The sequence below is a fragment of the Actinia tenebrosa genome, unplaced genomic scaffold (genome assembly GCF_029948245.1).
Source record: "Actinia tenebrosa isolate PJP-AT-01 unplaced genomic scaffold, QUT_ActTen_1.0 PGA_scaffold0__85_contigs__length_37466705, whole genome shotgun sequence".
NCBI classification, from domain to species: domain Eukaryota; kingdom Metazoa; phylum Cnidaria; class Anthozoa; order Actiniaria; family Actiniidae; genus Actinia; species Actinia tenebrosa.
Window position 1 is genome coordinate 32,184,612 of NW_028292569.1, and position 26,814 is coordinate 32,211,425.

Sequence of the window (26,814 nt, forward strand, 5' to 3'; positions counted from 1 at the left end):
AAGAAATTTTAAATATCTAAAAATAAAAAAATAAAAAATAAAAAATTTTAACTATCTAAAAATAAAAAAATAAAAAATAAGAAATTTTAACAATCTAAAAATAAAAAAATTAAAAATAAGAAATTTTAATTATCTAAAAAAAAAAAATTTAAAAAAAAGAAATTTTAACAATCTAAAATTTAAAAAATTAAAAATAAAAAATTTTAAATATCTAAAAATAAAAAAAATAAAAAATAAAAAATTTTAACTATCTAAAAATAAAAAAATAAAAAATAAGAAATTTTATCAATCTAAAAATAAAAAAATTAAAAATAAGAAATTTTAATTATCTAAAAATAAAAAAATTAAAAATAAGAAATTTCAACTATCTAAAAATTAGAAAATTAAAAACTAGAAATTCTAATTATCTAAAAAATAATTTTGACTCTCTTCACCTAGCAGCAGTTAGGCGGACTCGCGAAGCGCCGGCATTGCCAAAAATCACAAGTCGAAAAACACCAGGGGGGTTGGGTTTTTGGAGGTCGGTAACCCGCGGAACAGGGGGTCTTGCGCGATCCGCCGGCAGCGCGAAAGGTGCCTAACTGCTGCTCTGTTGGGTACTGCAAACGGAGGTTAAAATATTTGTCGGATATACGATGCATGAATGTAAGAAGTTCACCAATGACTTTTGCATAATTTGTCTAAGACCTAAAGTTATCGTACCTAAGCCAGAACCCTTTTGGTGTTGTGGTAAAAAAATGCAGATAGAAGACGACACGTCAGCACAGTGTTACGAGTGTGGTAAAAATATTCGTAATGCCGTACCAAATGCTACCAAAGAGCAGTATTACGCCAATGGAGGTCGTAAGAAAACGCCATATAAGAGATTAAAATACTTCCGAGACTGGATGAGTCATATCCAAGGTTTACATCCGGTATATTTAGACACGCAGAAAATCATAGACCACTTAGAAGAGCCAACCCCACAAAGTCTACGAAAGACATTGAAAAAATTAAAGCTAGGGAAATATTACAAAGCCATTCCCTATCTTTTGTCTGAAATTACCGGTAGGCGTATTCCTCATGTCCCAGATATGCAAAGGGCCGAGTGGTTATTCTGTCGGCTGGATAAGGATATTCCTTATTACCCCGACGTAATTTACAAAATATTTTACAAAATAGACCCCAACCACCCCCTATTAGAATGGATTCCGAGAAGATGAAATGTGCAGTCGAAATCCCCCTACGTTCTTTTCAAAGCAGATGTCTACTGAGCGAGTTTTCTTTGTAGATCTTCCTTTGCCTTCTGGTAGATCTGTTTGCGAGATTCCTCGGACAGATCTTTCACGATGGTTTTTTTATTGCCCGACTTTAATTCGCCGTATTTCTTTTCCTCCGCGAGGATCAAAGAAAACTCCGTGTCGTCTATGCGGCGGTCCCGCAGAGCCTTGGAGACCAAGTCGGCGATGGTGTTAGCCTTTGCTCTTGCCAGGGCTATATGAGTGTCGTGCTTGGATATCTTACCGGACAGTTGCTTTATAATGCCTGTCGTAACAGCGGAAACAATGCCGCAGACAGCTCCAACGCTTGCCAAAGGAATGCCAATGACTATTCCAGGCCCGGTAAGCGAAGCAGCAACGCCAGTGCCTGTTAACGCCACGGACATGGAGCCGGAAGTTATCGCGATTTTATGTAGTATGCTTCGGGCTCTGGCGTACTTTTTCCTAACCTCTTCGTAGTGTTTCGCTTGCCCTTCCAAGTAAGCCAGTATTAAGTTCGCTTTATTCAGACGAAAGTTCTCGGCGTTTAATTCGTTAGGTTCCTCCTTAGGTAAATCAGGATAAAGTGGAGGTGCTGATGGTATAACATCCATTATATACTAATGTACGACGCTTTTGGAAATAACATAGAGGAGCAGCCACATCACAACAACATGGATTATGCCAACTGGAGAGCCTTTAGGAAGATATTTCCGCATGCAGACCCTAGTATGTTCGAAAGAAGATCCGATGGGATTTACTTTAACGGCTCCAGAATGTACAGCAATGCAGACTTGGAACATTCGAAGCTGGAGCAAGTAGGTAATCAGGTGCAGCGATTGACGATTGTACGCCCCGTTCATGAAGAAAGGCCACCAAAACCCAAGCCTACACCGGTGCATCAGGAAGCTCCACCTAATTTTCCAAGGAATCTATTAATGACCAAGGAAGATTATCCATTTTACGACGCTGAAGGTGGTGTAAACGACTTTGAAACGATGGTAACGTTCCTGAAGATTTCAGTGGGTAAGCAATCATTTGACATAGTAGTAAGGAATATCTATGGGGATACGATGTTAAAGCATACGTCGGGTAAAGAGGCCAGGGAATGGTTAGCAGGACCCAATATGCGATATTGGCCGCAGCAGTTAAACTTTGCTGTCTGGGCCGCCACTAAAGGTTGTGGTGTTGCCGCGAACATGTTTCACATTTCATTTATGCGGTTTCACGTTGCCTTTACGGTAAGGAGGTTGTTGAAGGAGCTTAACGTACCTTTACCGGGAGATAAGGCATTTAATCCAATGAATAATCGATATGACGCCGCAGCCCTAGAAAGGCTAATTAATGAGTTCAAACCACAGCAAAGAGACTTTCGTTATAAGGAGGGTAAGACGCATGGGCTGGGTATAGTTTACGTTTGGGGTGCCAATGGTGAGAAGCCGGCTGACTACGGACATCAGAAATACCCAAGTAATGAGTTAGAGTTCGGTGATATGGGTGGTGATAAGAGTAATAATTCATTAATTACCAGAATCCAATCGAACTACCTCGGCACTTGGGATCCATTCGTGTTGATGAAAGGAAAAGGTCTAAGAAACCTAGCCAGGATTAACCGCAGCATTGAAGCATTCGTGTACTGCATCTTAGGAGCGCAGGTAAATACCCGCAGCCCCATCGTTGGATTCCAAGGTGCTTCGCGGGAAACACAAGAAGAATTCCTAACTTTATTTGAGTCTGCAATAACAGAAAATGACATATCCAAGTCGGTGCAGAGATATCAATTAGCGGTGCAGCAGTCTAAAGTGCGACTGGATTACGCTTTGTCGCCTGGTTGTTGGTTAATGCCAAGTAATTTGGTTATTAACACCAATTCCGTTGTGGGTTATAACAACAAGCTGCAGCGAGCTACTAAGGATATGAAGTTTGGGGTGAATGACGTGAACTCTGACATGACCAAGGGCATTACTCACTTCGTAGAGAAACCAAAAAAAGAGGTAGAAAAACCATCAAAGAAGGCGCATGTAGAAAAGCCACCAAAGAAACCAGTAAAGAAGGTTACCGAGGAATATGACCATAACTTACTAAAAGCCGGCTTAGCAGCTGCAAGCATTGGTCTGAGCTATTATATATGGCGATGAACAACCCCTACGTAGCTGGAGTAGATTGTGTCTATACGACTTACACAGGCGAGAAAAAATACACCCAGAGCTCTTGGGTTGATGTCACGGGCAGGTCCGTGAATTTGAACTACTCAGGGAAGAAATTAATCCTTTGTAGTATTTGCATTGGCACGAGCAGCCATGCCAACGTAGGATTTCGTTTCTGCGATGACAATGGCGTACTGCAGCCTATGCGCGCGAAGACAAACAACAGGGAGCCTGTACATTTCTCCGTAGAACCACCGACGAATAGCGCTGAGAATCTTACGACTTGGACTTTTCATATGGTTACCGACTGTCATGGAAAGGTAAAGCTACAAATATGCGTAGACGACAGTGGGAGCGTTTGCGTGAATAGCATAGAGGATCGAAGAGATCAGCCTTATAACCACGCAACCATCAGCACTCTTACGGTGCTTAGTCTTTAAATATATGAATCCACATCGGAAGGAAACCCATTACGTTTATCACTTGAAGGATGAAACTTACGATGATCGCGCCTGGTGCGATATTGGGATGTGGGTTGAAGTTGGAGGCCTTGCATTGATCATTTGTAGCATTGACATTACCCAAGCGTATACCTGTATTATAGGATTTAGGCTGATTGACGAGAATAATGAACCTTTAACGCCCCTTAGAACGTTAACTAATGTTCGGAGGCCTACTCATTTTACGGTGCAACCATATCCATTTAGCGGCGAGTCGTTTCACGCGGTCACGTTTCAAATGGTGGTTAATTGTAAGTATGCTAAGTTACAGATTTACCCCGACGGTAAAGGTAGTAGTGGTGTGGCCTACATAAATAGCATGGACGGGCGCGCCAATAACCCTAATGATGCTTACAATCATAGAACCATTAGCACCATGACTGCCATACCGCTAGTTCCGCATTACCAAGGCGGGGCTAATACTATCTTTACTTATCCCCAGTCGAGGACGCCTCGTGCGGCTGACGACGATAAGCCCGACATAACATACAAGGATAAGATTAACCCTTCATCTTCTTCAGGAGTACCACTCCAATAGCTACTACGAGGATCCAAATGTTATTCCCCACGAACTTTAGCAGTTCACCGCCGGCCCTAAGTGCCAAGGAAACAACCGAACCCAGCAGCCCAGGAAGACCGGCTGCCATCTTTTTTCCCAAGTCCGTCAGCCCATTGCCTAATTTCTTTACGCCCGCGCCTGTAGCCTTAAGCGCGGACAAGATCACGCCTACTACGGTGCTAATAGCGACCGCAAATGCCAGCGGAACGCCATATTTCAAAAGGGCTCTTTTTATCTTTTCCTTGGTGGTAAGCCCCAGCTCCTTTTCCTTACCTTCTATTTGCGTTTGTAATTCCGCCAGTCTTTCCTGAAAGGTTTCTACTTCCTTTTGGGCTGCCTCCCTTTCTTCTTCAGGGCGAGTTTGATCTTCGATTATTTCCCGTTGTCGATCTATTTCGTACTCCAAGTCTTCGACGGCCTGTCGAAGTTGCCGTATTTGTTCCTCCGCCACTGCCTTGTCCAGCATCAATTGCCTTTCTCTGTCAACAGACTCCATTAATTCTTGTCCTAAGCGCTGTAGTTCCGTGTCTTTTCCCGCCGCTTCATTCAGAGCAGCCCTTAGCTGATTCCTTGCGTCGCTTTTTTCGTCCAACGCCTTAGAAAGTCTATTCCTAAAGTCTACGATTTCGTCGGCATGGCTTTTAGTAGTTAGTTCATTTTGTTTAATGAATTCGTCTTCCAATTCTCTTATACGTTCCTGCAATGCTTGGTTTTCCTCTTGGACGGCTTCGAAGCGACTGATGATACCGCCTTCTTTCTTGGTTACGTAGTCGAGTTGTCGCGTAAGGTCATCGATGGTTATGTTATTTTCCTGTATTTCCTTCTTAAGTGCTTCCTTTTCAGCAGTCTCGTCGCTCCCCAATTGGCTAAGTCTTTCTTGACGCTCCTCTTGCAGTCTGATTGCGGATCTGAGGGCATCTTCGCTACCCGGCAGTGAAAGGCGACTAACAAAGGCCTCCCTGGCAACTTCTGTATCCCTTTGAGTCGAAGTGCTTAGCATCGTCAAGTTGGGCGTTCCAAGCGCATTTGTAACTCCTTTTGGAAGCTGGTTGTTAAGCAGGTGGGAATTCTTCCTTTGATACAGGTTGTGCCATTTTTCCCTACCCGATTCTCTAACTTGAATCTGCCCTTTATCTCCTATTTGGATGTCCAAAAGAGCCAGGTTTATGTTTGGGTATCGCTCCCTTAGGTCCTCGATGATGTTCGCTATTAAGTCCGACCGCACGCCAAGGGATTCCATTTGTAAGTATTCTGGAATGGGCGTGTGGGGGTTCTTAGACTTGAATTTATCTCTCAAAGAACGCATAGCATCGCTGGCCCTGACGCCATACTTGTTCAGCAATTTCTCAAAAAGGCCTCGGGGGTCTACATTGTCATTAGGAAGTAAAGACTCATATTCTTCATCGTTAATATCAACTGGACCTTCTTCGGCAAGGGGATCAAAATCCGTTCCTTCTACTTCCATTATATATGATAAGCTCAAAGTTAAATCCCAACGTATTACCTAAGCAGGTTGGCGGGCTGAAAGCAGAACGCACCTTTCACCGGGTCACCTTTACGCCCAGCAGCGCAAAGCCTGGAGAAACGCTGTATGTGGGCGTTCCCCGCCTAACGGATAACCTAGTATTGGTTCCTGGCACCCTGGCGTTAAGGTTTGACCTAGCAATACAACCAAGCACCAAGGACAAGCGCTATGCCGTCAATAATGTGGGTAGGAACCTCGTCTCTAAGATGAGAATCAAGTTTGCCGGGGAATCCCTCTTAGATTTGAATAGGTACGATCTGTACACCACGTATAAAGATTTATGGCTAACAGCCTTTGACCGTGCACAAAAGATAGAGCAGGGAATCGGAAGCGTTATCCTTCGTAAGCTTCGCAGCGACACTAACCCGGCGCCTACTGACTCCGGCGATGCGACCGCAGTAGCAGACGCAACAAGAGTAGTAACTGCGTACGGTACCAAATACGTTATCCCTTTGGACTTTGAAGTAATTACGAACCATGGCGTGTATTACACCAGGCAATTGGCAGAGTTGCAGTTTGAAGTAACCCTGGCGGACACTACGAACATTCTAGGAGGCATGGACAGCGCAATTAGCGGGACTGTTGATCCTTATTCTATCACTAATCTAGAATTACAGTACGAAACCGTGTACAGCGAAGAGCTGGCACGTAGCGCTGGCATGGAATACAGCTCCTGGAAAGGCATTCTTATACGACCACGTAGTGATGCATAAGACGTTCCGCTTCTTGGATTAGACGGATGAGGTTATCAACCAAAGCATTAACCTCCCCCGAAGAAGTCTCACGGGGCTGATGTTGGTGTTTGCCAAGCCCTACGAAGCCGGTAAGCGCGACTCCGAAGCGTTCCACAACCCCAACATTACCAACGTCAACGTGAATATCAACGGCGTTCCAAACAAGGTCTACTCGCAGGGGATAAAGCCCGCAGACGTGTACAGGGAGGACAATGCGCAAGTTTGGCGACCAAATTAGCCCCGAGGAATTCTTTAAGGATAAGTATGCGCTGTGGATTGATATGCGCACCATTAACGACGAAGACCTACATGGCCAGGGTTTACGTCTAGTAAACACCCAGGATGGCATAACATTGGAGATCAAGCGCACCAAGAACACCAGTGCCGGCGATGGTGATAATATAAACTGCTACGTCTTCGTCGTGTCTGACGCGCAACTGAGCGTAGAAATGAACCAACTTAAAAGTGTTGCATATTAGGGTTAAATATTCCTTAGATATACAATGCTGCAAATATTTGAAAACAACGGTACGAAACTGCAATGCATAGTGCAAGGCGAAACTTTGTACTTTAAAGCGAAGGAGGTGGCTTTGGCGTTGGGCTATGAGCGCCCTAGAGATGCAATTAGAGCACACGTATCTGAGAAATACCAGAAAAGATGGGTTAATCTACAAGGGGCTGCGAATCACCGCTCCTTTACTACGCAACCAAATGCCGTGTTTATATCCGAACCTGGTTTGTACGAACTGATATTTAGCTCCAAACTACCCAAAGCTGTGGAGTTTCGTGATTGGGTATTTGAGGAAGTCCTACCCGCGCTGCGTAAGACGGGTAAATATGCAATAGACAAGCGCTTTGACGGTCCAAACAAGTCGGTATTCAAAATAGAAAATGAGTTTGACCTGCATAAAAAGGTGGTGGACTACATCCGCAAGTTTTACCCCCAAATGCTCATAGCCCCTGGTCTAGGTGAACTGCAGGATTCGGACGGCAAACGTATAAAGTGCTGGCAGAAAGGATATCAACGCGGTCAACCCGACTTAATGATCTTGAACGCGCACACACATTACTGTGGATTCTGCATAAAGCTAAAGACCCCAAAAGGCAATGGCAGGTTATCTGAGGATCAGCAACTGCTCTTACAGAGGTATGAAGAAAACGGCTATAAGGTGCTCATAAGCAGCGACTACGATGTCATTTGCAGGGAGATCACTGCGTATGCTGAACACCTACGAATTCCCTGCAGGTGGTGTTGTAAGGTCTTTAAAACCTCGGAGACTTTGGCAACACACTTAAAGATATTTCATAGAATACATGGACAAGGATAAATTTAACGAGTTAAAGTTCATACAAACGCACTGGAGGGATTTGGTGGTGGGGGAGATTTACGAGATAAAGAATTATGTGGTCTTTGAAGACTTGGACCGCCTGCGCTTGGTCTTAAAGAATAAAAAAAGAACATACACCCTTTGGGCGCCCGATAGGATAAGGTACGCCATCGAAGGGCAGGATGTTACCCATGTTATGAGTCATGGTAAAAAGGATGGCAGGTGGGTATTTGACGTAGTCAAGTATGAGCCCGAGAGTCCTCTGCATTCGTAATGTCTGCCGCGGAGCACCAATGGGATCCTTCAAGAAATACCTTGCCGCAATGAAGGCAGGTGTATTTTTTACGCGGTGCAGGAGTGGGCGTAATGCAATCAGCTGGTAGTTCGCACGTAATACAGTCCATATATTGAAAGGGCGATTAGGAATCCTCCTAAGAATGCGGCTGCGTAGGCTAGCATATACCTTTAAAGGGGGTTTTGATGATACTTAACAAACAACAAGAAAAAATAAGAATGGGATTTGCGCAAACCCCATTCTAAAAGGGTCTCAGAATGTTGAGTATAAGGTTGTTATATTGTTAAGGACGTTTATTTGTCGAGGCAGTTGAAGATATGTTCCTCTTCTCTGATGCAACCACAACGATCGCACTCCTGCCTCCAATACTCCCTTTTAGTCCACGGAACGCCTTCTGCGCGTTCGAAAGAGGGGTAAGTACGGACTATCTTCTTATGGTAATCTATGCGATTCCTTAAGTAATCCTCTTTATGCGGGCAGCGACTCATCATATCCGCACATTGGTAGCAATCCACGCCTTCTAAGTCGTAGCTCCCAAAGAGAAATCGATAGTTGACTTCATGTGTTTTCCGATGCGTCTGTAAACGTTGACGACTGCTTAGTATCTTATTACAGAAACTACACTGTCTGCTTTGTTCACAGACGCCCCTTTTCAGGTGCTCGGAGGTGTTAGGGAATTCCTTATTACAGCCCTTACAAAGCCCACAAATGCGTTTGTCTTGATGTTGTCGCATCTTTTGAACGGTGCTGAATTCTTTACCACAATCCTTACAAACTTTACTAATTGGTTTCTTTGTGCAAACGCCACGACGAACGTGGTATTGTAGTCTTTGCTTGGTGCTGAGCACCTTTTTACACATTGAACAGTTCATTTATACTTAAGTGTACCTTAACCACAATATAACGTATTTTTAACTTTATTGTTAACATTATGAAGTGTCTTTTAAAATAGGTCTGCAGGAGCATACAGCTGCGTTTAAAAGACACCTCAGAATGTTAACTATAAGGTTGTTATATTGTTAAGTATGTCTTGCGTGTGTCTTTTAAAAGACACCTAAGAATGTTGAGTATAAGGTTGTTAAATCGTTAAGGATGCTGTTCGAAAGAAAAAGAGATACCTTAGAATGTTGAGTATAAGGTTGTTAAATCGTTAAGGATGCTGTTCGAAAGAAAAAGAGATACCTTAGAATGTTGAGTATAAGGTTGTTAAATCGTTAAGGATGCTGTTCGAAAGAAAAAGAGATACCTTAGAATGTTGAGTATAAGGTTGTTAAATCGTTAAGACTACTATTTTAAGAGATGTCTCAGAATAAGGTTTGTGTAAATCCCATTCTTAATGAAAACAGCACATCTTTAACAATATAACAACCTTATCTTTAACATTCTGAGGTGTCTTTTAAAAGTAGCATGCATACATCTTTAACAACCTTATCTTTAACATTCTAAGGTGTCTTTTAAACGACACATGCAGACATCCTTAACAATTTGGCAACCATACGCTTAACATTCTTAGGTGTCTTTTAAACAGCACATGCACACATCTTTAACAATTTAACAACCTTATATTTAACATTCTAAGGTGTCTTTTAAATGACTCATACGTATATCTTTAACAATTTAACAACCATACACTTAACATTCTAAGACATCTTTTAAAGCAGCATGCATATGTCTTTAACAATATAACGACCTTATCTTTAACATTCTAAGACATCTTTTTTTCTTAGAAGTAACATCCTTAACAATTTAACAACCTTATACTTAACATCCTTAGGTGTCTTTCAAACAGCTCTACAGCGGATATCGCATAAAGTCCTGCACGCTTTCTTTTGCCCAACCGGCCATCGTCAACAAGGCACCAAACCTTTCCGCGCGCTTCAGACTGCACATTTCATCATACAATTCCTGCACGCGCTCTTTTAGCCGATCGATCTCCTCCCTTTGCATTTCTATGGTGTCTCTTTTATCTTTTGCGCCGGCGGCAATCCTTCTTACTGCTTCCACTGGGTCCATCGTATATATAATGGATCCGAACCATATTCCCTGCAATGCTCTGATAGTAGGACCCACCGGCTGCGGAAAGACCCAGTTCGTGGTAGAGCAGCTATTAGGACCCTTTAGATACCATTTCGACTATATTGTGTTATTATGCCCCACATACGTGAATAACCGCACCTGGGAAGGCATAGGAGTGAAAGATGACGACTTCTTTGTGGATATTTTGGATCCTAACGAGTTATCCAGCCATTTGAAGTTTTTGCACAAACAATTCCCTAAAGATACGCAGACACTACTCATACTGGATGACATTGCCTGCGGGGACGACGTAAAAAGACGCACTTCCGAGCTCGTTAAACTCGCCTTCAGCGGCAGACACGACAACATTAGTGTTTGGTTGCTTTCCCAGCAGCTTACCAGCGTCTCTAAGCCCTTCAGGGAAAACATAGGCTCACTTGTCGTATTTTATACTCCGAGCCGGAGTGACCTGGAAACCATCTTAAGCGACTATGGGGGCGAGATATCCAAGGAACAGTTACACGAATACATGCGGCATTTAAAGACGCACCAACATTCCAAAATGATCTTCTCTTTGAGGTTTCCGTATTCCATTAACATATATGGACATTGAGCAGCTCTTAGATGAAGTCCCCACACAGCTAGATGAAAGTAACCTTAAGGAACAACTTAACGTCCTTGTGTCATCTGGAAAGTGCAAAGAAATGATAGGCAAGGAACTTACCCATGAGCAGGTTAATAAGTTGTCAGAAGAGGAAGTTAAGAAGTTCCATAAGAGGTATGAGGCTGCCCTTGCAAGTAAGACCACGGACGCCGTAGCAGACTCCGCTATCCGACTTGCCACCAAGCTTCTCGGACTTGCGCTGCCCATAGACGACGTGGAGCAACTACAGAAGGACATAAGAGATGACTATGTTATCGCCCAAGAACTTAAGATAACCTGCGGGTGGTTGTCTTTGAAGTGCGGTAAGTTAATGGCAGTCGCCTCTGTGGCTTTGCACGTAGCTCAGCATGTCGACTTGAAGGAGGTACTAGGTTCCTTCGGAACATCTTGGAAGGACTTCAAGAAGGACAGAGAAGTCGAAAAGGTCTTCCAGGCAGCACTTACTGAGGTACCTGATCAAGTCGCCTCAAGTACTTAGTCAAGTCATTCGTAAGTACTTAGTCAAGTCACCTCAAGTACTTAGTCAAGTACTTAGTCAAGTCGTCCTTAAGTCATTGTCAAGTACTTAGTCAAGTCGTCCTTAAGTCATTGTCGAGTACTTAGTCAAGTCATTGTCAAGTACTTAGTCAAGTCATCCTTAAGTCATTCTCAAGTACTTATCAAGTCCTTCAAGTCCTTAGATATAAATGAGTGAACCAGAGTCGAAGGCAGAGCAGCCCGAGCAGAAGATTACCAAGGCTAAATCTCCAGGCAGAGTTGCCGCGGGGAAGAAGCTCGCGGAGATGAACAGGAAGAACAAAGCAAAGAAAGAGGAAAAGGTGGAGGAAAAAGAAGAGGGATCCTTTTGGAATCCCGGCTACGTCATTGGCGCGATAGGAGTCGCTATAGCAGCAGGCAGCCTCTACTTACAATGGCGGGCTACGAAGCCAAAAGTAGAACCACCAACATATCGCGCACCTGTGGAGGTTAGAAAAAGCAAAATCCCTGAAATGGAATAACCTTCTCGCTTTGTAATATAATGTCGACCGCGTTGTTGAAAACTGTTGAAGAAGCAGCTATCATTACTTCCATCGTTGCGGGTATTGGTTGGGTGGGTAAGAAAGTGCTCAAAGAAGACTTTACTGAAGACCCAAGCAAGAGCTTCGCTAATTTTGCTAAAATGACCGCTGCCGTAGGCGGGGCTATCATGCTAAAGGATTACCTACGGAAGGAAAAGTACCTGCCTAACATATAATGGTTAGCTTAGTCGCAGGCGGAGTTATTGCAGCTTTAGCATTCACTGGAGCTAATTATGGTGGTCAGTATTTGGATAGATTAGTTAGAGGCGACAAAAGCGGAGATTTAACCGCTGAGAGGAAGAGACACGACTTAGCGCTGGAGAAATATCAGCGGGACGTGGCAGCTTGGAATAAGAAGAGACAAGCCTACAGGGATTGGTTGGACAAGAACTACCAAGACAAAATGCAGGCAGACAAGAACTTCGAAAATACGGACTACGCCTTTAAGCTCTATGCGCAGGCGCACCCCGACTTTAGGTTAAGAAAGCCTCAGTTTAAGAATTACTACCAACCGTCTAAGAAACAAAAAGACAATGAGCTGGTCTTCGTAGGAGTCGCAGGGCTGGCGGGGGGCGTGGCCTTGGCGTATCTAATATAATGATCGTCTTTTTGGAAAGCGACAAGAATAACTTTACCACTTATTTGAATCCCCCCATCCGCGCGGAAAGGGTTCGGTTGGTTAGTTGCTCTTTGTACAATTCTTGGTATAATTTAGTCAATGGCTTTGTCGTCGGAACTTCCGGCACCAAGCCAAAGTTACCAGATTCCCATTACACCCCCATAACGCTGGCTAAGGAGCTAGCAAAGCATGGATATACTCTTACCACAGGATTACCCCATGAAATGAAATTCAAGAAAAATAGTGGAAGCGCTAATTTAAAGGACAGTTCATTGGTAGAACTCCTGGGCCTTACTAGTACCACGATAAATAGCGGCAGTACATATGATGTAAAATGGAAAGTCGCATCCTCTTACGAAGTTTATTGCGACTTGGTCAATAGTTACAGCAATGGAGAAAGGTCTTCTCTTATGTCCAAGTTTCTGCCCAAAGGTAATCCATTTGACCTGGTAGAATACGCTCCCATTTCTTTGTGCTATGACTTGTCTAATTTGGTAGAAAGCATAAACATCACCATTAAGGTGGACGGAAAGACGGTGGATTTCAACGGACGCAAGATCAATCTTGTTTTGGAATTCATATAATGGGCCGCGTAGAGGACAAACTCAAAAGGATTTACTATGGGCCTGAAGGCTATTGGAGAGGAGCATCAGCTATCAAGAAACTCGCGACCGCGGCCAGGGTATCAGATGAAACGGCTAAGAACTGGTTAAAAAAACAAACCCTCTGGCAGGTTTATCTTCCCGTGCCCAAGTACATTCCCAGGCCCAGCTTTACCGTAAATACCCCCAATGAAGTTCATCAGGCAGATTTGCTCTTCTTACCGCACGACACGGTGAGAAGAAAGACCTATAGGTACGCTTTGACCGTAGTTGATATCGCAAGCAGATACAAAGACGCCGAACCCATAACCAGCAAGGATTCTGGGGAAGTCGCAGAAGCCCTAGGTAGGATTTATAAGCGCGTCTTGAAATGGCCCAAGTTGCTGCAAGTGGATGCGGGGACGGAGTTCATGGGCGTGGTTACCAAAACCCTGAAAGACCACAGCACTAAGATTAGGAGAGCCGAAGCTGAGTACCACAGGGGTCAGAGCATCGTCGAAAGATTTAATAAGACCCTGGCCGAGCGTCTCTTTGGATACCAGTATTGGAAAGAGCTGGAAGATCCCTCCAAACGCAACAGGGAATGGACTCAGAGGCTCCCCCAGGTCGTCGCGGCTTTGAACAACGAGGCGGCCAGGGCTACGGGAATGAAACCCAAGGATGCCATAAAAAAGAAACACGTGGAGCACAAGTCCTACGTCAGAAGTTCGAGGGCGGTCGGACTGAAGGAAAAAAAGCTACCCCGCGACATAGTGGTCAGATACCTTTATCAGCCGGGGGAACTCGAAGGTGGCAGTAAGAGAGCCACGGATCCTAACTGGTCTTTGGAAACGTATGAGATTTCGAAGTCCGTCACCAAGGAAGGGCAACCCGTGTTGTATTACCTAGATGGCCCAAGTCGCGGATTCGTCAAGGAAGAGCTGCTCATAGTCCCCAAAGACTCAGAGTAGTGCTGCTCCACGCGCCCGATTACACTCTAGGCATGTCAGTCTCACGTTACCTCTGCAATGGCCGCGCTTATTATTTATGCGATCCACGGAGAACTGCTGATCGTCATTTGGGTCAAACCTCCATAGTAGAGGTATGTTACACTTGGCACACCGTGCCCCTTTCTTATAGACGTCGTCTACACATAGGTCGAACGTCATATTTTTTTCTTCGTCGTGCCGCTTGTAGCGAAGGAGTTTCTTGGCGATATTCTCTTTGGCTACGTCCTCTGGCGTTTTATCGTAACGCAATTGCGGATCCCAAGCCCTCCGCAACTGTTTGGCATGCTCCACACGGCTCACAGCGGTATATATCAAATTACTCCAACATAACCGCTGGTCTATGATCCATAAGGTTTCTTTTATGGTAAGCCCTTGCGCGCTGTGGACTGTCATGCAATAGCCCAAGCGCCAATCTGGATGGGAGGTTATTTTTTCAACCTTTCCCATAGGCACCCAGACTTTATCATGAGTTACCGCGTTTCGCAGTTGGACGTCGGTGCCCGGCACCCACACGTCTCTCTTCTGCATGCGGGTATCGTGGGGCTTGTAGCAAACGGGCACCAAATGGCCAGGGAATCTTTCGCGGTGTACGCTTAACAAATCTTTCTGTATTCGCGATTGTGCTGCGCGCTTGCTGCTCAACACCAAATCCTCTGGATGCCACGCGCAAAGGAAGTCCTCGTAAGACTTCGCTCGGATGCGTTTACGCAGCGTCTTGTTTTGCTCGGCATCACTGAGGCCCCGAAGTTCCGCCTTTAAGTTTCTTACTTGATCCTTGCTGCGGTAGTCGGCGTTGATTTCCTCTGCATGGTCTACCATTCCTTTTAACCATTTATGGGGCATTTCTCCGCAAATGGGAGGAGGTTGGCATGGATCTCCGGCAAATATAACTTGACACTTTCCGCGGAGGAAGTCTACAAATTCCTGCACGATTTCTAATGGCACGGTGCAAATCTCATCCCATAATATAACCGGGGGTATGTCGCGTATTGCTTCCGGCACCCACTTTTGACCGTTCCAGCGAAAGAAGCTGTGGTACGTTTGCGCGTCGTAACCCATCTCCGTCAATTCTCTTTATAGGCGGTGTGTCGGCGTTAACACCTTCACGCTGGGGAATAACTCCAAAACCCTGGTGGTCTTACCGCTGCCTCCGGGCCCATAAAGGTACGAAAAGCGTTGGTAAGAAATGGGGTCCACAACGGACGGCAATGGCTCCACGGTGGGGACGGTGGCACCTTTTACGTGTTCCCCGTGGTATTCCACACGTTCTCTCCAGGCTTTTATCTCTTCATCTTTTATACGCCATTGACCACTTTCCGCGAGTTCGTCCTCCGTGTAAAACTCTTGCATTTTTTCTAACACTTCGGGCTTCACATAGAGGGAATCCGTGGCCACGCGTGGGATATCCTCTTTGTCAAAACGCAACAGCATCGCAAGGAGATTGATATGCGCATATGCAAGCATGCTCGCCCGGAGATGGTAATATTGCGGGCGATGATCTTGGTAATAACACAACGCATTCCATTGTCGTTCACCATGGCCTTCTATGAAATAATTCCACTTTTCTACGGACACCATTGATCCTTGTTCATGCGCGCGTTTTACGAGGAAGCTCAACTCTCCGTCATCGGTTATCAAACGCCGCTGCATGTGCTTTTCTCCTTCTTTTGCACCCTGGGTGAACTTTCCTATGACGATCCTAGCAGTGGGGTTATGCTCCGGTAACCATTGCGTGAAGGCGGAGTGACACAATATGGCTTCATGCGCCGTGTACGTGAGCAGCCCGCGTTCTTCGAGAAACTTCAACAAGGGTATGGGAATCCATTCTTTCTCCTGTAGGTGCTTCCCATACCACGCGTAAATTATCGGATGTAAGCCCTTTGCTAACTTCCACGTGGTCAACCGCACAAACCCCGTGGCTGGGGCGTCGTATTTACCGGGCAAAGACACACGAAAGAACTGCGAATCTGGATGCCCGTAGCGGTCGTAATACTCCTTACAATCCCCGAGGCCTTTAAAACTTGCGGGGTAACAGTGTTTCATGTCTAAGGAGACGTATTCGTTTTCGTCATACTCCATGTTCCACAGACCTCCATGACCATGCTCTACACAGGCTTTGGCTATGTCGGCGAATTCCTTAGGCGTGGACTTCCAGCCGTTTCTTTTCTTCGCGGCTAGAAAGTCCAAACTACGAGAGCTAAGGACCTCGTCTGAAAAGTCTTCCCCTAAGGTCTCACAAGCACTTTGAATGCGCTGGTGTTCTACTAGAGGCCTGTAAAGAGTACCATCCTGCGTCATAAACTGACTTCCTTCCGCGTCCATCAACCAAACGGAATTCTCGTGGACCAATTCTGCCAACGGCGATGCTTTATAAACCTTAGTTTCCTTCTTTTTGGGGAACCTAAGTTCTCGCCAAGCGTGTCCATTGTGTTGGTAGATGATTATGGGGGCACCTCTACCTCCATATTTTTTCGTCCCTTCGTAAATGCAACCGTCCGTGATGTCCTTCACGTGTATGCGGCGTTCTAAGGCCGTCTCTAACTTCTTGATGTTCTCAATAGAGCCTCCAGTCTTATAAGTGTCATTTTCCCATTTCCTGATGGCTTCTCTCCTCTTGGGCGTAAGCTTACCGCCACGAGAGGAATCTTCGAAGAACTCTCTTACCAACTTTCCGACACAATTACCTGGATGTCGCATTGGTCGCAACTTCTTAACATCCGGCTCCTTAATCTCGTACGCGCCGTAAATGACCACGGTAACCGGGTAAGCGACCTCATAGAAGAGCATGTCAATTCCCTCCAATGCCCCTGGTCTCGTATGCTTATTCAAGACGAACAAACTCTGCTTACCAGACGCCCTGATGGGATTACGGCCCTTTTCTATCACCCACTCGCCGTCCAAATACTTCACGAACGTCAACTCCAAACGGTAGTCACCGTCCGGCATTCTGTTGATTATCCTTTCAGCCATCTCGTGATTCATAGTCTTGTCTGTCTTGCCCTCCATGAATGTAGCGAAGACAAAATCCGCATCTGAGTTATCCATCACCTGATTTCCCAGCCTGCGCCCAGTTTCGTTTTGAATGTCGTTGACGGATGCCATGTATATCTAAAGAATATCTTTCCCTCCATTTGCGACCCCAACAGAGCAGCAGTTAGGCACCTTTCGCGCTGCCGGCGGATCGCGCAAGACCCCCTGTTCCGCGGGTTACCGACCTCCAAAAACCCACCCCCCCCTGGTGTTTTTCGACTTGTGATTTTTGGCAATGCCGGCGCTTCGCGAGTCCGCCTAACTGCTGCTCACCTTTTCTTTGGAAGCAAAAACCCTGGAAAATAAAATAAAATAAAATAATTTTCAAAGCTTGCAATTATATTGAAGTAGTAATAAATGAAATTAGTCAAATTCAAATTGTAATAAACAGCGACAAGTATATTATTTTTTAATATTAGGTGCGGCCTTTACCTAAATTGAAAAGTTCCACATCACCAGTGCAATATCCATTAATATCATGTAACCCTTAATGTGCCTTAGTATGTTGGACGAGTTCGGTTCGGGTGGTGCTTAAAAGAGAAATAGTTAGGTTAATCAAAAGTTAAATAGAGTACAGAAATAAAAATAATAAGTTTGAGTTCCCTTATGAAGAAAAACAACAATTTTTAAAACAAAAGTGCTTTTTAGCATCCCCCTCCATCTCTCTTTCTCTTTATTTACTACGGTGTTTCAGGTTCATGAACATACTGTTAAGTATCTGTGACGGGAATGTCAGACAATGAAGGCTAAAAACAAGATGAGCCGTATACCAGTGTTTCAGCAAAACGCAAAAACAAGACAAATCGAACGAAAAAAGAAACAACAAATAAATAATGTAAGGAATTGTTTTCTACTACTCTTCTAAGCGAAACCTATTTCAATTATCATTTATTTCCATTGATTACTCTATAATTCTGTACATCATCTAACATTATTTAACTAGCTATATGATACAATTTAAAATATTAATGTAAATATGCTAATATATATTTAGGCACTGCCTAAAAGCGGAGCTCTTGATACGGAAATCACAGGGAGAACAATTTGAATGAAACTGAAAGGTAAAAATAAGATCGGGGAAAGAGTCTTCAATTATTTTTTATTCGAAATGATGATAATTTCTCCCATAATAAAAACCATGCAGTGAAATCAAATCAAAATGCACTACATGGTTTTTTGTTTTTTTGTGCGAGTATACTCTCCCACTTAGGAATTTTGTACACAACTTACCACCACCCCCAGGGGCTAGTTTTGTTCATGGAAGATTCTTCAAAAAGTTTTCCAAGGCCGACAGTTTTAGGCTTTGTATCTCTTTTACTTAAAGAAAAACGAAAGCTAACTACAGATAATCCAATACAATATCAAGTTTAGTGAAATTTACCTCGGATGTCTTTCATTGAGATCGAAAATTAGGACAAATCAAGACCAAATACAGACTTGAAAACTGGTCAAGGTGAGCAAAAAATGAGGTTTACTTAAAAAAACAAAGCTTACATTCATATAAACAGTTGACAAGAACAACTGAGACAAAATAAAAAATAATGCAAAATGCAAAATGACTCATTTCTTTGGCAGTAAATTGGCGTTTGTAATGTTTTTGAATATTTTTTAGCTTTTTAGAGTGAAAGTCTAGTAGGTCTTTATACAATAACATCTTTCAAGAACACAAATTTAAGCTCATTTTTATAATCATACTTGCTCGAACAGCTTAATAATCAGTTGAATATTTGGTAAAAATTTATATTTCCTTTTATGATTAAATAAATTATCCGTGTAGAAAAATATAAAATTATTGAATGAAAGTCTTCTTTGTTTTGCCGACTGGACCCGCGATAGGAGGCGATCAAAGCTTTTTCTTGAACGCAAAACTTACGATAGCTGGTTAAAAACAACCGAATTGTTAAAGATTTACAAAGCTAAATAAAAGACGAATATTTTTTTGTAATATGCTCTTCATGTTATATTTCCTCCAGCATTAAAATAAATTAAGCTTATCGATAGAAATATAAAAAGTTTTGAGAGAAAGTCTTTGATTTCTCGATTGGTCGAGAAAAATGCTTGTCAAAAAATATATATACATACGATTGTTTGCTAAAAGCATGAAGAACACTTCTTGATCCATCTTTGACTACATGAAAGGGCTTTTTAAATTATTTTTGGTCTATAACTTGTCCTAAAGCGATTTTTTCTGTACATTTGAGAGCCGCATTTGTGAGTAGTTTTGCTTTGACATCAAGCGGGATTCCTGTGTTGTGTACACGCCCGGACGGACGGACGGAAGTGACGTCAGCCAAACCATAAAAAATCAACTCGATGGTTTACCATTTTTTCTTAAATATGGGGCTCCGCTATCAATGAAAAGAACTTTGTAACAAAGTAAAGGTTGCTTGTACTAGAATAAGCCATCGGCTTCATTAAAAGCATCCTTGTCCTATTTTGATTTTTTGTTGTGGCATTCACAAAGTTTATTTTCGCTCGTGACAAAACAAATAAACTCTAAACTCTAAATCTTCAGCTTATGTATAACATTCTACTCCAATGGTTAGCTCATCTTAGCTCATTTCCATAGCTAGCAGCAGACAAACTTTCATTTTCTCATTCATTTCCGTCAAAGTGAATTCAAATTTTGAGTTTTCAATATATCTTTCAAAAACCATATATAATTATATCCAACTACCAAAGCTACCTCATAAAATTATCTCCACTCAAATCAAATGTGTGATCGATCTGTACGTAATATTGACAGTCCATTTCGGAGCAACCAAGGCCAGGCTCAGTGAGAGCTAGTCACCCATATTGAATGACAATATTTATACCCATATTGATATTGAACAAAATCAAGGAAATGATGCAATACAATATTTAAGGAAACGTATCAGGAATACAGAAGAGTAAACATAAGAGTATATTATGAATGTGCAGAGTAAAGACTGGCATTTAAAAAAACTTATATTCATATAAGTTAAACGTTATAAATTCAAATGCTACTAAATATTAATATAACATGATTACTTATTAGGGAACTTACTTGTAATGTTCGAAAATGTAGTTGTTTTAGTGGTCGGTGCTCCTATAGCAATAATAAAATTAATAAAATAAGGTACACATTTATGATGTGCGTTTATTCAGACTGCTGATTCCTTATACACAGGCGAGTGATATCATTGACATGCGAGGTACTTTGGTGATAATTAGCTCTCTCTCTCTCTCTCTCTCTCTCTCTCTCTCTCCTTTCTACCATATAGTCGCGATTGACTCCAGCCTGCCAAAAAAGGTTTAACGAGCTATTGTTAAATTATTTATGCAATACTAACAAAATCAAGGAACTGATGCAAAATTACTATTTTTTCACTATTTATCTGGAATATAGAAGTCGAGTAAAATACTACAAAGGTGCAGAGGAAAGACTAACATTGATATTAAAAAAAAAAAAAAAAAAAAAAGAAAGAAAGAGAGTTATGTCCATTAAAATGGTATATATAAAATGAATATTAAGAATTAATCACTTAGAATAGAACATTCTAAACAAGACAACTATAGGTTTTGAATACGCTTTCATGTAGTACTGAAATTAATAAGAGTGTAAACACATAATATATGCATATTATAACTGTATATCGGTATTCTAGTGTTTTATGTATGTTGAGGCCATCAATTGCCTTACTTGTAATGTTCGGAGGAACAGCTGTAGTGTCTGGGGTTGGAGAAGGCCCTGCTGTTGGTTTTTCTGTCGAGGGAAAACGTAATAATTAAAACAATATCGCTCGGGATCCTTGTAGAGTGCACGCACTAAAACCGTGAACATTAAATAGTACTAATTAGTACTATTTCATACCGAATCATTTGTTTTCTATTGTTTAATTATCACTATTTTGTGCTAAAAATTGGTATTTGTTTCACGGATTTAGTGTGAGCACTCTAGTTTTACCGGTTGTCTGGGCTTAACTCTATATGGTGGATTATTTTTTTCTCTTTTTTTCGTTTCTTTATATCTGCAAGTTTTGATTAATATTTTCGACATATGTGTACTTGAATATATACGAGATATGGAGTAACGGGAAAAATGGCTGCTCTTCACGAAAGTGGTCAGCGGTATACCCATGAGCACTGCAAGAATGTGCAGCATAATTTTATTTTTTTAGTTTCAGTTATTCTGTTTGCCTCATTTGTTGTTGTAGTGGTAGTAGTATGACCAAATAGTGATTGGTTGCTTTGTTGACTTGAAGGTTGGTTTATAATTGGTTGGTTGGTTGATAAGGTGGAACAGAGAGAATATGTAAGTAAATAATTCTATAACTTTGATAACTTAAGGAAAAATGGAAGAATGATGAATAACAAACATACCAAGTGCTTAAAGCTTATGCTATATTTAGGATCGACTTACGATTGTCTTTAATCATTAAAGATTTGCGAGATCTGCTTGATTTGTATGAGTTAATTCCTCAATGATAAGTCGATTCAGTGTGTGTTAAAAGCTGTCTAGGTTCGTCTATAAATAGCTAACCTGATTTCCTATTTGGATTTGTTTTTGACTAAGAATATGGTAAATAATTATTGACATTCAAAAAACCATCTGATATCGATTGCCCATAACCATGTGTAGTATAATAGACTATCTATCAATTATTTTTTAAGAACAAAGTTATGAATATGTCTAACAATATAACCAACATATCGCATTGTTGTCGAAATACTACAAAAAATATATTTTGCTTCATAACATTGAACCCAGGCGTTGATGTTTGCTGAGAAGTTAGTGATCATCCAGGTGAGAGTAGTCTTAAGGAAGACTTGAACCACAGAAAGTCTTTGAAATGACTAAGTCCAGCTCAGGTTGTCCAAAGGTCAGTCACCACCAACAATATCTTTCTCAACACAACACTCACCCCGGCGACAACAAATGTGCATAAATATGTATATCGTATTATTTTCCTAAAGGAAAATACGGTCTATGTGGATTAGGGAATTAGAAGTTAGGAATCAGAAGTTTATATGAAATAAATAAGTTATGTTACTCCCAAAAGAGTGTATGGCTTACCTTTTCCTTTCTCTGCAACCTTTAGGTGCACATAATATGGTAGAACTCTTGATACATCGTCACTGATGCTTGCAATGTATTCATTAGTGTCATTGACAGTAAGGTTCTTCAACACAAACCAAGCACGACCTATTGTCAAGTTTCCAAGAAATTCTACTCTTCCTTTCAACGTGTCGCCAATATCTTCGTTTATGTACACCCTTCCATCATTTGAATTAACGCTGATAAACTGATGATCAGGGATGTTGCCCTTTCTTATTCCCCAGCTGGCAGTAAGGATTTCTTTTTGGTCCGTTGTGTTCCACATAAACAAGGCATCTTCTCCAGTAGAACCTTTGATATCTATTGGACCCTTTATGGAGCATACTTTGTCAAACAAGAAAAAAATTATAAGGTATTGATATATGTTTGCTATTACATGGTAACATTGAGCTGCTGCCTACGATAATAGCGGAGATCCAGCGCGAGCGGAGCACCATAGGTATAGAATGTGGTAAACTACAACTCATTGTTCGTAGTCATCGCATGGGAACCCTGTGCGTAACGCTAAAAGTGTCGCCCGCCAGGTGTACATCGCGTTTCTGATTGGTCGTGCTTTTAAATCACACGTCACTTGCATCATGACGAGTTTTATTAAATTAACTATCTTCTTGTGTGTGTGTAAAATTGTAAAAACGAAACAAAAAATCATGCAAGAAATCATGGAAGAAAAGACTTCGTTCGACACAGTGTGCAGATAGGGGTTACGACATTTTCTATTTTGTTTTATTTGTAGATAACATAGCTACAACATTACCCGAAAACGAGCGAAACGGACTAGCATGATGAACGAGCAAAAAAAAAAGTGTACTTGTTTTGTTATCGTACTAAGAGTGCGTCGTAATTCTTACATGATTTAAAGTAGCCATTTGAAGAATAAAAAAAACTATGTTTAGTAGGATTACATATCAGCGAGGTAACTTTTTGAATTCTACAAATTAAACAAATCCAAGAGATGTGTGGCAAAGTTTATAGCTAAGTAACATTGCTAAAATTACCGGCCAAAGAGCAACGAACTAGAATGGCAAACGATCGAAAAAAGTGTACCTGTTTTGTTATTATGGCAAAAATACTTTCATTTTGACTTTCGTCCAATAGTTTTATATCTTTCTACATACGGAATGACATATATGAAATCACACCAATATTCAACTGTTTATTGAGCTTTTTGAGCTATAGTATGATTATAAAAATGAGCTTAATTTAGTGTGGTTGAGAGATATGTTATTCTATAAAGACCTTAAAAACTTATTTACAAATGCCAATTTACTGACAAAGAAAATTGTTTTTTTGTAATTTGCATCGGCATTTTGCATTATTTTCTATTTTGTCTCAGTTGTTCTTGTCAAGTTTAAATGAATGTAAACTTTGTTTTTCGAAACTTTTGTAGTTCGTGATCTGATTTCCGTATCTTTTTAAACATGAAAACAGATGAAAACTGATAAAATAGAATCTCAAAATATAGGAAGCTTAAAGTGCCTATCACCCTTCTGACAATATTCTCAGTATTGATTCTACATGGGGTAAGATGTTGAATAACCCGATAAAATTACATAGTTTGAGTGCGGCTTCTTGAAGTTATGAAGGTTTTTCCATGCCATATGCTATTGCTGTGACGTATGAGGAGGCATTTATGGTTATTTGTTGTTCCTCGTAATTCGAAACACCGGCTTCTTTGGGAAAACTAACTTGCAATCATTTCTTTAAGAGCAATGGGGAAAACAATGGCGTATTTCAAATTTAATTTATCTGTACCAGTAGTGTTTTGTACATTAAATAAATAACTCCTCATACGCCACAGCATTGGCATATGGCATGGAAAAACCTTTTAAGACTTCAAGAAGTTGCACTTAAACTATATATATTTTTAGTGTTATTCAACATCTTACCCCATAATTAATAATGTGAATATTGTCAGAAGGGTGATAGGCACTCTAAGTTTACAAGCTTATCGAAAAGTAGTTAAAGAGTTTATTTATGAGAGGAATAAAAATATTTTAATGAAGAATTAGGATAAGAAAACTATTTTCAGGACCTTCATTTCACAAGTTTAGTTAGTTTATAATGACCTCCAGCCAATTTTCTATCTCATGATGCTACCAAAACATTTGTTTTTTTGATTTTCATTGCGGTAAAAATACGGTTCATATAAGAACATGAAAATTCCTAAGGAAAACCAAGCATCGTTATGTAAAAGACGTAAGTAAGCTTATTTTTTGCCCACCTTTTTTGACCAGTTTTCAAGTATGTCGTTTTAAGCTTATGGTCTTGATTTGTCCTAAAAAAATCCGTAATCTCCAAAATTTCGATTTCGATGAAAGACATCTAAGGTAAATTTCACTAAGCCTGATATTGTATTGGATTATCTGTAGTTATCTTTCGTTTTTTAAGTAAAGTTAACCAGGAATTAAAAGTTTAAAAATGTCGTCCATGGGAAACTTTTCCAAAGAATTTTCCAAGAACAAAACTAGCCCCTGAGGTGGCTGGTTTTTAGTTATGTACGAAATTTCTAAGTTCGAGAGTATACTCGCGCAAAGAAAACGATGTAGTGCATTTCGATTCGATTTCACTGCATGGTTTTTATTATGGAAGACGTTATCTTCATCTGTAAATTAAACAAAAATGAAAAATTTCCCCCGATTTTATTTCACTTTTCAGATTCATTCAAATTGGCCTTCCTGTGACTTCGCGTATCGGGAGTTCCACTTTTAGGCAGTGCCTAAATATATGTATTATATGAAATAAATCCGTAGATGACAAAACATAAGGAAGGTATATAGCAAATTCATTAATATAGTATAAAGCTTGTTTCCTAGCCGTTTTCTACATATTGAACAGTAAAATATTTTAAGAACATTTCTAAACAGTTATAAAACGGAAAAGGAATGAAAAGGGGAACAAATTAAGGTTGGTAAGGGATTGACGTAAATGAATATAGTCAAATTTGAATTTATTGATTCTTTTTACATTTTGAATTCAATTTGTAGTTATATGTCAAGCACGGAAAAGAGTGTTTCTTTCGATTTCCAAACCACCGAGTAGTGAGTTGAAAAAAGAAAGCAGAGCCGAGTTTTTTGACCGACTTCGAGGTATGTGGTTGGATAGAGAGTGAAACACTTTTCGAAGTGAAAAATATAACTTCTCAAATTATTGATGATTATTGAAATTCAAAGCTTAAGTTACACAACTTTTACGCATCCTTCACCCTAATAACTTTCTAATAATAACTCTATGCGTTTTTAGGTGGTTTTCAAACGTAGCAGCAGTAGCTACAGCACATTACTTTTTCTCAGATCATTTTGAATACAAAATTAACGCTACTATTTTAAAAATAATGTTTCAATCATATAGTGGGAACAAAAACCTTCCCTCATGGGTATTAGAAAGGGGACGATATACATATTATAAAAGTACAATTTTCTAAATCCAAAATGGAGGATATGTAAACCTACTTCAATTGGGTGTGTATTAAATTTCTCTATTATGCAATTATGCTAGGTAGTCAATCGATATAAAATGACGTTTAAACCCGTTTGATAAAACGAAATAGACTTATTTTGATATGTTTCTATACACATGCTGCTTAGTCTAAGATTTAAGCAAAGCTTGGAAGAAAGCCAGTCATTTATAAGCCCTTCATGTTCCTTGATCATTTTTGTTGCTTTCCCCTATTCATTTTTACATATTTTGCGATTGAGTTGAATACGTTGCATTCCATCATTTGTATCAATTCAAAATATATTGAAAAGCATTAACAGATCATTTGGATAGAGCAAATAAGACAATTCTTACCTTGTTGTTTGATTTGGTAGAAAATTAAAAACAGCAGAAGGTAAAATTGTTGAAATACGAAGGGCATTGTAGTGTTTTCTATTGAAATGGAAATTTAATTCTTATTCTTAAAGATAAGGCAAGCGAATGTCAGGGTTGTAGAGTAAGACGGCTTTATATATACAGGCATGCGCCATAAAAATGCATATATTAATCAAATTGCAATTCAAAAGTCTTATAAATTGGGATCGTTTTCTAAGTTAAGGTTGTTATTCAAGGCTTTGGTACAAGTTTCTTTTTTTAATATATACACAAGCAAAGTCTTTGTTTGTAGCATCAACTACGGAACACGTTTGACCCAATAACCTTACTACGAGGTCTCTTTGTCTTGTGAGTATATTGGAACAGAAAGTAACCTACATATTGAATAATCTTGATTTTTATTATAGAACACATTTTGTTGGATATGTGTCCAAGTTCAATCAATTGCTATCACCATTCCATTAATTGGAACAGGAAGGAATCCCTGAACACCGCACAAGGCGAAGGGGTTAGCCCAGTTAAGGGCTCTTCACAAGTTGCTCGGCAATTTTTGGGCAACTTTTCCGATTTCGAGCAACTTTTTCACTTGCGAGCAACTTTGAGCAACTTTCGTTCTTTTT

The 26,814-nt window shown here is 40.9% G+C and overlaps 1 protein-coding gene across 4 annotated transcripts; it reads right to left on the reverse strand.

The window, feature by feature from the left end:
* Window positions 1-375: 375 nt before the first annotated feature.
* LOC148914108 (uncharacterized) lies at window positions 376-26,249 on the reverse strand. Of its 4 annotated transcripts, none has more exons than XM_089040979.1 (7): window positions 26,174-26,226; window positions 22,343-22,694; window positions 20,969-21,031; window positions 20,333-20,374; window positions 17,737-17,834; window positions 17,578-17,599; window positions 376-434 (listed from the first exon to the last, which is right to left on the reverse strand). In XM_089040979.1, exons 2-5 carry the CDS (start codon window positions 22,647-22,649, stop codon window positions 17,737-17,739), a joined length of 510 nt encoding a protein of 169 aa, XP_088897105.1. In that variant the 5' UTR covers window positions 22,650-22,694; window positions 26,174-26,226; the 3' UTR covers window positions 376-434; window positions 17,578-17,599. The 4 variants fall into 4 exon arrangements, with proteins under 4 accessions (XP_088897105.1, XP_088897088.1, XP_088897094.1 ...); XM_089040962.1 differs by having other exon boundaries at window positions 379-434; window positions 22,343-22,708; window positions 26,174-26,249; XM_089040968.1 differs by lacking the exon at window positions 20,333-20,374 and having other exon boundaries at window positions 379-434; window positions 22,343-22,708; window positions 26,174-26,249.
* Window positions 26,250-26,814: the final 565 nt, after the last annotated feature.

What these genes read in the sequence shown, in the direction of transcription:
- LOC148914108 (XM_089040962.1), bottom strand. Translation starts at nt 26,240, where the DNA reads ATGCCCTTCGTATTTCAACAATTTTACCTTCTGCTGTTTTTAATTTTC. An exon ending in CTACCAAATCAAACAACAAG is followed by an intron (nt 22,709 to 26,173) that starts GTAAGAATTGTC and finishes TGTTTGACAAAG; the next exon opens with TATGCTCCATAAAGGGTCCA. An exon ending in TGTTCCTCCGAACATTACAA is followed by an intron (nt 20,375 to 20,968) that starts GTAAGGCAATTG and finishes TTATTGCTATAG; the next exon opens with GAGCACCGACCACTAAAACA.